The following is a 12,866-nucleotide window of genomic DNA, read 5'->3' as shown; positions in this document are numbered from 1 at the left end:
TCAGGCAGCTGCAGATAACAGTGCCAGTAAGCTGCCAGAAAGCCATAGTCTTCTAATGCCAGGCAGCAGCAGATGAGCCATGCCAGAAAGCTGCCAGAAAGCCATAGTCTTCTAATGTCAGGCAGCTGCAGATGAGCAGTGCCAGTAAGCTGCCAGAAAGCCATAGTCTTCTAATGTCAGGCAGCTGCAGATAAGCAGTGCTAGTAAGCTGCCAGAAAGCCATAGTCTTCTAATGTCAGGCAGCTGCAGATAACAGTGCCAGTAAGCTGCCAGAAAGCCATAGTCTTCTAATGTCAAACAGCAGCAGATAATCAGTGCCAGTAAGCTGCCAGAAAGCCATAGTCTTCTAATGTCAGGCAGCTGCAGATAACAGTGCCAGTAAGCTGCCAGAAAGCCATAGTCTTCTAATATCAGGCAGCTTCTGATAACCAGTGCCAGTAAGCTGCCAGAAAGCCATAGTCTTCTATTGTCAGGCAGCTGCAGATAACAGTGCCAGTAAGCTGCCAGAAAGCCATAGTCTTCTAAGGTCAGGCAGCTGCAGATAACAGTGCCAGTAAGCTGCCAGAAAGCCATAGTCTTCTAATGTCAAGCAGCTGCAGATAAGCAGTGCCAGTAAGCTGCCAGAAAGCCATAGTCTTCTAATGTCAGGCAGCTGCAGATGAGCAGTGCCAGTAAGCTGCCAGAAAGCCATAGTCTTCTAATGTCAGGCAGCTTCAGATAAACAGTGCCAGTAAGCTGCCAGAAAGCCATAGTCTTCTAATGTCAGGCAGCTGCAGATAACAGTGCCAGTAAGCTGCCAGAAAGCCATAGTCTTCTAAGGTCAGGCGGCTGCAGATAACAATGCCAGTAAGCTGCCAGAAAGCCATAGTCTTCTAATGTCAGGCAGCTGCAGATAACAGTGCCAGTAAGCTGCCAGAAAGCCATAGTCTTCTAATGTCAGGCAGCTGCAGATGAGCAGTGCCAGTAAGCTGCTTGAAAGCCATAGTCTTCTAATGTCAGGCAGCTGCAGATAACAGTGCCAGTAAGCTGCCAGAAAGCCATAGTCTTCTAATGTCAGGCAGCTGCAGATAACAGTGCCAGCAAGCTGCCAGAAAGCCATAGTCTTCTAATGTCAGGCAGCTGCAGATGAGCAATGCCAGTACGCTGCCAGAAAGCCATAGTCTTCTAAGGTCAGGCAGCTGCAGATGAGCAGTGCCAGTAAGCTGCCAGAAAGCCATAGTCTTCTAATGTCAGGCAGCTGCAGATGAGCAGTGCCAGTAAGCTGCCAGAAAGGCATAGTCTTCTAATGTCAGGCAGCTGCAGATGAGCAGTGCCAGTGAGCTGCCAGAAAGCTATAGTCTTCTAATGTCAGGCAGCTGCTGATAAGCAGTGCCAGTAAGCTGCCTGAAAGCCATAGTCTTCTAATGTCAGGCAGCTGCAGATAACAGTTCCAGTAAGCTGCCAGAAAGCCATAGTCTTCTAATGTCAGGCAGCTGCACATAATAGTGTCAGTAAGCTGCCATAAAGCCATAGTCTTCTAATGTCATGCAGCTGCTGAGAATAGTGCCAGTAAGCTGCCAGAAAGCCATAGTCTTCTAATGTCAGGCAGCTGCAGATAACAGTGCCAGTAAGCTGCCAGAAAGCCATAGTCTTCTAATGTCAGGCAGCTGCAGATCAGCAATGCCAGTAAGCTGCCAGAAAGCCATAGTCTTCTAATGTCAGGCAGATGCCGATAAGCAGTGCCAGTAAGCTGCCAGAAAGACATAGTCTTCTAATGTCAGGCAGCTGCAGATAAGCAGTGCTAGTAAGCTGCCAGAAAGCCATAGTCTTCTAATGTCAGGCAGCTGCAGATAACAGTGCCAGTAAGCTGCCAGAAAGCCATAGTCTTCTAATGTCAAGCAGCTGCAGATAAGCAGTGCCAGTAAGCTGCCAGAAAGCCATAGTCTTCTAATGTCAGGCAGCTGCAGATAACAGTGCCAGTAAGCTGCCAGAAAGCCATAGTCTTCTAATGTCAGGCAGCTTCAGATAAGCAGTGCCAGTAAGCTGCCAGAAAGCCATAGTCTTCTATTGTCAGGCAGCTGCAGATAACAGTGCCAGTAAGCTGCCAGAAAGCCATAGTCTTCTAATGTCAGGCAGCTGCAGATAACAGTGCCAATAAGCTGCCAGAAAGCCATAGTCTTCTAATGTCAAGCAGCTGCAGATAAGCAGTGCCAGTAAGCTGCCAGAAAGCCATAGTCTTCTAATGTCAGGCAGCTGCAGATAACAGTGCCAGTAAGCTGCCAGAAAGCCATAGTCTTCTAATGTCAGGCAGCTTCAGATAAGCAGTGCCAGTAAGCTGCCAGAAAGCCATAGTCTTCTATTGTCAGGCAGCTGCAGATAACAGTGCCAGTAAGCTGCCAGAAAGCCATAGTCTTCTAATGTTGGGCAGCTGCAGATGAGCAGTGCCAGTAAGGTGCCTTAAAGCCATAGTCTTCTAATGTCAGGCAGCTGCAGATAATAGTGCCAGTAAGCTGCCAGAAAGCCATAGTCTTCTAATGTCATGCAGCTGCAGATAATTGTGCCAGTAAGCTGCCAGAAAGCCATAGTCTTCTAATGTCAGGCAGCTGCAGATAACATTGCCAGTAAGCTGCCAGAAAGCCATAGTCTTCTAATGTCAGGCAGCTGCAGATGAGCAATGCCAGTAAGCTGCCAGAAAGCCATAGTCTTCTAAGGTCAGGCAGCTGCAGATGAGCAGTGCCAGTAAGCTGCCAGAAAGCCATAGTCTTCTAATGTCAGGCAGCTGCAGATAAGCAGTGCTAGTAAGCTGCCAGAAAGCCATAGTCTTCTAATGTCAGGAGCTGCAGATAACATTGCCAGTAAGCTGCCAGAAAGCCATTGTCTTCTAATGTCAAGCAGCTGCAGATAAGCAGTGCCAGTAAGCTGCCAGAAAGCCATAGTCTTCTAATGTCAGGCAGCTGCAGATAATAGTGCCAGTAAGCTACCAGAAAACCATAGTCTTCTAATGTCAGGCAGCTTCAGATCAGCAGCGCCAGTAAGCTGCCAGAAAGCCATAGTCTTCTATTGTCAGGCCGCTGCAGATAACAGTGCCAGTAAGCTGCCAGAAAGCCATAATCTTCTAATGTCAGGCAGCTGCAGATAACAGTGCCAGTAAGCTCCCAGAAAGCCATAGTCTTCTAATGTCAAGCAGCTGCAGATAAGCAGTGCCAGTAAGCTGCCAGAAAGCCATAGTCTTCTAATGTCAGGCAGCTGCAGATAACAGTGCCAGTAAGCTGCCAGAAAGCCTTAGTCTTCTAATGTTAGGCAGCTTCAGATCAGCAGCGCCAGTAAGCTGCCAGAAAGCCATAGTCTTCTATTGTCAGGCCGCTGCAGATAACAGTGCCAGTAAGCTGCCAGAAAGCCATAGTCTTCTATTGTCAGGCCGCTGCAGATAACAGTGCCAGTAAGCTGCCAGAAAGCCATAATCTTCTAATGTCAGGCAGCTGCAGATAACAGTGCCAGTAAGCTGCCAGAAAGCCATAATCTTCTAATGTCAGGCAGCTGCAGATAACAGTGCCAGTAAGCTGCCAGAAAGCCATAGTCTTCTAATGTCAAGCAGCTGCAGATAAGCAGTGCCAGTAAGCTGCCAGAAAGCCATAGTCTTCTAATGTCAGGCAGCTGCAGATAACAGTGCCAGTAAGCTGCCAGAAAGCCTTAGTCTTCTAATGTCAGGCAGCTTCAGATCAGCAGCGCCAGTAAGCTGCCAGAAAGCCATAGTCTTCTATTGTCAGGCCGCTGCAGATAACAGTGCCATTAAGCTGCCAGAAAGCCATAGTCTTCTAATGTCAGGCAGCTGCAGATAACAGTGCCAGTAAGCTGCCAGAAAGCCATAGTCTTCTAAGGTCAGGCAGCTGCAGATAACAGTGCCAGTAAGCTGCCAGAAAGCCATAGTCTTCTAATGTCAGGCAGCTGCAGATAATAGTGCCAGTAAGCAGCCAGAAAGCCATAGTCTTCTAATGTCAAGCAGCTGCAGATAATAGTGCCAGTAAGCTGCCAGAAAGCCATAGTCTTCTAATGTCAGGCAGCTTCAGATAAGAAGTGCCAGTAAGCTGCCAGAAAGCCATAGTCTTCTAATGTCAGGCAGCTGCAGATAAGCAGTGCCAGTAAGCTGCCAGAAAGCCATAGTCTTCTATTGCAAATTAGGTGATAAAACCACAAGTACCTGAAGACTGTAAACCTGAAGCACCAGGTTATCGTTGTATTTATTATCACATAGTCACAGAATCTAGTACTGACTGGCTCTTGTTTTTTAATGAAAGCATCCTGCTTCTGTGCGATATTGTAAAGGATCGATTGTGAGCAAACGGTTCATCTTGTCGGCTGCTCACTGCTTCCTCGTAAATGAAGATGTCCAAAATATCAACGTCCAAGTCGGAGGTAGGTGCTACCATCAGTTTTATTAAGTGTCATCCATCCAACTAGAGACGTAGACGTCTCGGACACGACAGTATAAATATGAGGCTCGCAGGATCAGGATTGTGTCTGCTTCTATCTGTTACAGATCAGGTATTAGGAGTCAGGAACCTCCACCGCCATAGAGAATACAGGATAACAAGAAAAAAGGACAACCCCGAGGAGAAAACCTTTGACAGCGATTTGGCTCTTATTGAGCTGGATAAGAAGATTGTGTTTACCAGAAAAATCAGGTAAAATGAGTAAAGATTTCTTTTTGCAAGAGATGAGTGAATTGATTTGCAGGACCCTGGTCAAGTAACTATGTTGGAAGTCCATGGCCAACGGACCAGAGCCCTGCGAAACACCTTCCACCTTCCAAAATTGTCGGCATCTCTACTTATTAGTTGTTGCAGAGCAATATCAAGCATGTGTCACACCACAGCAATGGCGTAGTGCCAGGCCTACTGATCTGAAGAGGGCATGGGGATTTGGGCAGATAAGAGGAGGCTTGCAGGGTTCCCGTCTGGTGGCAACAGACTACCAATGTGGCCACCGGATTAGTGTGCCGCAAATCGATTCGCTCGTTTCTACTTTTACCCTTGGTTAAGTTGAACTAGTGATGGTTACACTAATGTTGTCACAGGGCATAATTATTGGGGCACTGTGATTGTGCCTGTTATGGAGGGTGGCTCAGTTATGGTAACCTGCATTGTCATGGGAGCCGGATATAGAGTCGGCAGTGTTATGGGGCACAGTGGTTTTCATGGTTATACTGGCAAGTTCTTTGGCCAGTTCTTTTCGGGGGGCACTGTGATGGGCACTTTCATGGTGGACTTTGAAAATGTCACTTCTGCTCCTGATGACCAACTTAATAACATGGTAGTGAGAACACCAGAGATTGTGGCATTGCGACCATTAACCCCTCAAAAACCGAGCAATTTTTCATTTTTCATTTTTTCTCCTTTTTTTTCCCCTTCTTCCAAGAGCCATACATTTTTATTTTTTCGTCGCCATAGGCGAAAAGTTGTAGTTTTCAATGACACTATTCACTTTATTGAAAACAGGAAAAATAATGATGTGAAATTGCGAAAAAAAAATGCAGTTTTGTCATTGATTTTTTTGAGTGGTTTTATGGCATTCATTGGTAAAAATGACCTGGCAACATGATTTTCCAGGTACGCCTTTGGAGACGACTTATGGTAGAAAAATGAACATTTAATTCACGGCTACAGCTCTAGAGGCCATTCATGCAGTCAGCATACCAATCGCATGCGCCCTCAAAACTTGCGACATCTGTGACATTGTGTTCTGTGATAAAACTGCACATTCTAGAGTGGCCTTTTATTGTGGCAGCCTAAGGCACCTGTGCAATAATCATGAGTCTGATCAGCATCTGGATGTGCCACACAGATTTAGACAAATTTGTGAACAATATTTGAGAGAAAAAGGCCTTTTGTGTTCATAGAAAAAGTCTTAGATCTTTGAGTTCAGCTCATGAAAAATGGGAGCAAAAACAAAAGTGTTGCGTTGATATTCTTACTCAGTATATATATATACACTGCTCAAAAAAATAAAGGGAACACTTAAACAACAGAATATAACTCCAAGTAAATCAAACTTCTGTGAAATCAAACTGTCCACTTAGGAAGAAACACTGATTGACGATCAATTTCACATGCTGCTGTGCAAATGGAATAGACAATAGATGGAAATTATTGGCAATTATCAAGACACCCTCAATAAAGGAGTGGTTCTGCAGGTGGGGACCACAGACCACATCTCAGTACCAATGCTTTCTGGCTGATGTTTTGGTCACTTTTGAATGTTAGTTGTGCTTTCATACTCGTGATAGCATGAGACGGACTCTACAACCCACAGAAGTTGCTCAGGTAGTGCAGCTCATCCAGGATGGCACATCAATGTGAGCTGTGGCAAGAAGGTTTGCTGTGTCTGTCAGCGTAGTGTCCAGAGGCTGGAGGCGCTACCAGGAGACAGGCCAGTACACCAGGAGACGTGGAGGGGGCCGTAGGAGGACAACAACCCAGCAACAGGACCGCTACCTCCGCCTTTGTGCAAGGAGGAACAGGAGGAACACTGCCAGAGCCCTGCAAAATGACCTCCAGCAGGCCACAAATGTGCATGTGTCTGCACAAATGGTTAGAAATCGACTCCATGAGGGTGGTATGAGGGCCCGACGTCCACAGATGGGGGTTGTGCTCACAGCCCAACACCATGCAGGATGCTTGGCATTTGCCACAGAACATCAGGATTGGCAAAGTCGCCACTGGCGCCCTGTGCTCTTCACAGATGAAAGCAGGTTCACACTGAGCACATGTGACAGACGTGACAGAGTCTGGAGACGCCGTGGAGAGCGATCTGCTGCCTACAACATCCTTCAGCATGACCGGTTTGGCAGTGGGTCAGTAATGGTGTGGGGTGGCATTTCTTTGGAGGGCCGCACAACCCTCCATGTGCTCGCCAGAGGCAGCCTGACTGCCATTAGGTACCGAGATGAGATCCTCAGACCCCTTGTGAGACCATATGCTGGTGCGGTTGGCCCTGGGTTCCTCCTAAAGCAGGACAATACCAGACCTCATGTGGCTGGAGTGTGTCAGCAGTTCCTGCAAGATGAAGGCATTGAAGCTATGGACTGGCCCACCCATTCCCCAGGCCTGGATCCGATTGAGCACATCTGGGACATCATGTCTCGCTCCATCCACCAACGTCACGTTGCACCACAGACTGTCCAGGAATTGGCGGATGCTTTAGTCCAGGTCTGGGAGGAGATCCCACAGGAGATCATCTGCAACCTCATCAGGAGCATGCCCAGGCGTTGTAGGGAGGTCATACAGGCACGTGGAGGCCACACACAATACTCAGCCTCATCAGGAGCATGCCCAGGCGTTGTAGGGAGGTCATACAGGCACGTGGAGGCCACACACAGTACTGAGCCTCATTTTGATTAGTTTTAAAGGACATTACATCAAAGTTGGATCAGCCTGTAGTGTGTTTTTCCACTTTAATTTTGGGGGTGACCCCAAATCCAGGCCTCTATTGGTTAATAAATTTGATTTCCTTTGATGATTTTTGTGTGATTTTGTTGTCAGCACTTTACACAGAACAAAGTATTCAATGAGAATATTTCATTCATTCAGATCTAGGATGGGTTATTTCAGTGTTCCCTTTATTTTTTTTAGCAGTGTATATATATATATATATATATATATATATATATATATATATATATATATATATATTGTAAAGCAGCGCTAGTCATCATACTGGGGGATACTTGCTGCACCGGGTGAATCAAAGCACACCAGCAATGTCCTTCCAGTATTTCTTAATTCATAGGTTTATTATCTCATCATAAACCACATATGACCGGGTCCAACTCAGTGGCCCGTCGACAGACATATATATAATGTTCACGAGCCAAGTGGCAGACAGACCCACTTGCTCCAGGTACAGCCTTCAGCAAGGTAATAAAATAGCAATGTCCATATCACAATGTCCATATAACACAGTGTATTACCTTTGCCGAGTTTAACTGCTGCAGTCCATTAGGCTTGCCACCACTGTGGCTTTGCGGCTTCCCAGGTAGGGGTCTCCAGCTGTCGTTCCCTCAAAGGCCACTGACATCCACACAGGATCCAGGCTTTGCCTTTCAGGGACTCTTCATCAAGCCTCTGCCCTCCAAGGCCACTAGCATCCACACAGGATCCAGTCTCGACCTTTCAGGCTGCCAGGCTTCACTCGGCCTCACTAGGCCTCACACGGTCGGTGTCCCACACACACGGGGAACAGGCTTTACGCTTCTCTCAGAACACACCTGTCTCCCATCAAGCAGGGTTTATATATGCATCCCGTGCACACACACACACCGACAGGACCTTGCTGATGTCACAGTCATGTGATCAGACAGACATTCTGTGCACGCAGGACCTGTGCTATGTCACAGTCATGTGACCAGTCACCTGAGGGGGAGGGTACATGGTTAGGTAAAACACATCCTGGACCATTACCGTAATGCCAGCAAGTCGCTGCATTACATATCCCCCCCTCTGTTCAACACATAATATACACAATGATATTATAATCCCCAGTTCACATAGAGCCTATGTACTTTACAATTGTGCTACTCAGCCCCTGGAACATTAGTCTACGACATTAGCCCATTCCTTAGGGACCTACCATTAGTCACTGTCACTGACTTAGTCAGGTCACCTTTCCGGGTCGTAACCTTGTCAGAGCTCCCCCGCTCCCAGCGGTCAGTTGTAACCTTGCCAGGTCTCCCCCACTCCCAGCGGTCAGTCGTAACCTTGTCAGGTCTCCCCCGCTCCCAGCGGTCAGTCATACAGCGGTGTGACTCACATGCCCTGGTATCTAAGGTCCGGTTCGACTCCGTACTGTCCCGTCCTCTATTGGGTCGTTTGTATGGGCTACTCCAACCTGAGTCACTGGAGGTCTCACTACCTCTAAACCCATGCCCACTACTCTCAGGACATCTTGAAAGGTCCCTAACTCCAGCTATAGCTGTTCTGTTATTTAAGAGGCCCTTTCTCTGTCTGGTCTCATAATTTCTAGATGGCTGCCATCTTCTGCTACTCAGATGATGCTGTCTATCCACTCGCAGTCTAGCGAAATTCAACTGTTCTACCTCTCGCAGGTAGGTCACTCGGTACTCCAACAGCATGCGCATATATTCCAGGCTTTCTTCTGTTCCTACAGCGGAGAATGATGCCATGCCGTCTTCGTTTGGTATCCAGTCCTGATGATCACGTGGACTGCTTACTTTCACCACACCAGACTTCTTGACCATCATCTGCATGGCTCGACCATTTCTCCCAACGAGCTTCCTCACCAGAACATGAGGCACCCGGATGACCTCTTCACGCATACTGTGAGCTTTCCTCATCAACTCCAGTTGTCTAACGGCTTGTTCCGTCTTCAACCGGAGAAAGCGCTTCGTGCGAATACATCGCCAGTGTATGTCACTTAGGATAGCCACCCTCTTCACTGTGACTTCGGTCGTGGACAGGACCACCAGCTGTTTAGCTTCTGAGGTCAAGTACACCTTACAGGCTCCCACGGCCTTCTTAAACCCCTCATGCACGGACTCACTGGTGCATTCTTCCCTCAAATCCTCGGGCACTTCTACGAGGCACTTGTACCAAGACGTTTCGATCTCATCAGTGGTTTCCCTATGATCAACCAGCTCAGGGTTCAGGGACAACTGACTTTCAGCTTCTTCACCCTTTACGCTTCCCCTGAGCTGACTCACAGCTACACATTCACAAATTCTCGTCTTGACCACTTCCACTTCATATTTATCTTGTGTTACCATACTCTTAGCTCTTCTCAGGTCCACCTTTTCATGGTATAAGGGAGAGGGCGCCACGTGTTTGCCCTTTTCCTTCTCCAAGGAGGCCTTGTTCACTGAGTGATACTTTGTCAGGCGACTTTTGAGCCCGGAAACTCCTTCCTCTAGTTCCGCCACTCGCCTCTCAGCGGCCCGTCTCTGAAGCTCTTCCTGCTTCAACTGTTCCTTTAACAGTAGAGTTCTTTCAGACCTCTCTATCTCCAATGCGCCCACTCGGCTCTCAGCAGCCAGTCTCTCCAGCTTCTCTTGCGTCCACTGGGCTTGTAGCAAGTCCTTGAGCCCCTTGATCTCAGCTCCTACATCCACCGAATCATCCGAGCTCACATCACTCGAGGAAGTATCTGCTTCACACCTCCCATCTCCAGTGACCAACTCCTGGCCCTGGTCTGTGGTTTCTCCGATGGACTCCTCCATCTTTTTCCGCTCAGCTTCCATCATGCTGAGCCTTTCCTTAAGGCACATCTCTGCCCTCTGGAGATTATCACAGAACGTCTGTAGCTCCTTCACCTGAGCTTCCAGACCTAAGGTCCTTCTGCGGAGAGCACCATTTTCATTACGGGTGTCCTGCAGAGTGGTCTCAACCACTTGGCGCATGTGCTCTGCATCCACCTTATCATCCTCTAGTTTTCCTTTAACCCTGAGGAGATCCTCATAGTCTCTCTTGATTTGTTGCAGTTCCCTCATGAGTTCACCATATTCCTTCTTGGAGTCACATGGCTCCCGGTTGAACTGTTCGTGCAGTCGTTTTAGGTTTTGGTCACGTCCGGAAACTTCAACCTGCAGCGCCTCTTTTAAGGCAGACAGCTCTCTATCCTTCTGGTGTAGCCCCTCATCCAGCTTTTGCTTCACTTGTATCAGCTCTACGCGTACCAGGGAGAACCTATCTTTCAACTCGCACAGCTCATCTTCAAACTCCGCTTTGTCAAGCTCCAACTGAAAAACCTCCTCTTTATTTCTTTGGAACTTTTCCTTCCAATTGTTGACTTCCTTGCTGTTTTCCTCCAGTTCTCGCTGCAAGTTCCTCACAACCTGGTTTAATTTCTGCTGTTCAGACTCCAGGCTCCGCTGGTCTGAGGACAGGTTCTCCAGGTTTTCCCATAGATGCTGCACGTCACCCTGACACTGCTGCCTGATAGGCTCCAGCTCTTGGTCACTGGTCACCTCCTCTTCTACCTCTAAGGAAGGATCCACATTTGAAACAAAGGCACGCAGTACTACATTTTCCTTATTTTCACTTTCAGCCAAGTCTACAGGAGCAACCTTTTTGTGGCCCTTGCGCCGTCTACAAGATGGGGACTTTCTCACCTCGTCTAGCCCCTCCTGACTGACCTCTCCTTCTACTTTCGTAGTGTCACCGTCAGCTACGGGGTCTGTGTCACTCCCCATGGTGTTGTGGACTAACAGGTCACCTCCCACTTTGACGTCACCCCCTTCTACTGGAGATACCCCGTTATCAACGGTCACATTGTCATTTTTAGGAGGTACCAACCCACCACCAGTAATTTTTTTTGATTTTCTATCCACCACGCTGTTTTGAACAACCGTCCCTTTTTTAGACTCCGCCCCCTTTTTAACAACCACACCGGCAGGGAAATTTTTACAAGAAAAATCAACAATAGTCTTAGGACTCAGTTCACAACAGCTCTTTCCACCTCCCCAGGCACTCTGGGACAACAAGGGCGCCCCCGGAGAGTTCAAGGAATGGTCTGCTGCCGCCTCTCTGTAACGGGCCAACAGCTCCTGCCCTTCCTGCACCACGACCTCTTGTTGTTTCTTCCACACCTGCTGTTGTTTCTCAAATGCCTGCTGCGAGTCCTGTTGTAGTTTCTCAAATGCCTGCTGCGAGTCCTGTTGTAGTTTCTCCCAGAGGCATTTCAATCGCTCAACAGCTTCAGACTCATCTGCTGCTCCCTTCACAGCCATCATTATCTGCTCCTGCATTTCTTCAGGAACCTCCATTATGCTGAAGAGCGATTGCACACGGTCATCTAACTCCTTCTCCATTCCGTCTGGAGATACTGCACCATTCAAGGCCATCACGGTACACACTAGACACTTTACACCGCTCTCCCCGAAAATTTTCGTGGCCCCGCCAAGCCACAGCAAAACCGGATTTGAGTGCGACGACAACCTTCGCAACCCCGCCGAGTTGCAGCCAGATGCTTTAAACTTCGTGAGCCCCGCCGAGCCACAGCAAACCAGGTTTGAGTGCGATGACAATCTTCACAACCCCACCGAGTTGCAGCCAGATGCTTTAATCCACACTCGTCGTCCTGTGCCGTTGCCCCTAGCAACCGGGCTGCAGTTGCCCCTAGCAACCGGGTTGTCGTTGCCGCTAGCAACCGGGCAGCAGTTGCCCGCATTCTCGAACCATATGTAAAGCAGCACTAGTCATCATACTGGGGGATACTCGCTGCATCGGGTAAATCAAAGCACACCAGCAATGTCCTTCCGGTATTTCTTAATTCATAGGTTTATTATCTCATCATAAACCGCATATGACCGGGACCAACTCAGTGGCCCGTCGACACACATATATATAATGTTCACGAGCCAAGTGGCAGACAGGCCCACTTGCTCCAGGTACAGCCTTCAGCAAGGTAATAAAATAGCAATGTCCATATCACAATGTCCATATAACACAGTGTATTACCTTTGCCGGGTTTAGCTGCTGCAGTCCATTAGGCTTGCCACCACTGTGACTTTGCGGCTTCCCAGGTAGGGGTCTCCAGCCGTTGTTCCCTCAAAGGCCACTGACATCCACACAGGATCCAGGCTTTGCCTTTCAGGACTCTTCATCAAGCCTCTGCCCTCCAAGGCCACTAGCATCCACACAGGATCCAGTCTCGACCTTTCAGGCTGCCAGGCTTCACTCGGCCTCACTAGGCCTCACACGGTCGGTGTCCCACACACACGGGGAACAGGCTTTACGCCTCTCTCAGAACACACCTGTCTCCCATCAAGCAGGGTTTATATATCCATCCCGTGCACACACACCGACAGGACCTTGCTGATGCCACAGTCATGTGATCAGACAGACATTCTGTGCACGCAGGACCTGTGCTATGTCACA

General features: G+C 48.3%; 1 protein-coding gene across 1 annotated transcript in view; it reads left to right on the top strand.

Annotated features, from left to right (window-relative positions):
• Positions 1-12,866, top strand: part of LOC141155152 (complement factor B-like) — an 80,161-nt gene that overhangs the window by 54,534 nt on the left and 12,761 nt on the right. The window contains exons 12-13 of the mRNA XM_073641839.1: positions 4,275-4,392; positions 4,517-4,661. Of these exons, the coding sequence (XP_073497940.1) occupies positions 4,275-4,392; positions 4,517-4,661 (263 nt within the window). The remainder of the gene's footprint in view (positions 1-4,274; positions 4,393-4,516; positions 4,662-12,866) is intronic.

This window comes from Phyllobates terribilis, unplaced genomic scaffold (genome assembly GCF_046119375.1).
Source record: "Phyllobates terribilis strain yellow unplaced genomic scaffold, ASM4611937v1 Scaffold_7__3_contigs__length_470593459, whole genome shotgun sequence".
Classification (NCBI taxonomy): domain Eukaryota; kingdom Metazoa; phylum Chordata; class Amphibia; order Anura; family Dendrobatidae; genus Phyllobates; species Phyllobates terribilis.
Note: the sequence above shows the minus strand (reverse complement) of the source record. Positions and strands in the feature narration are given on the sequence as shown.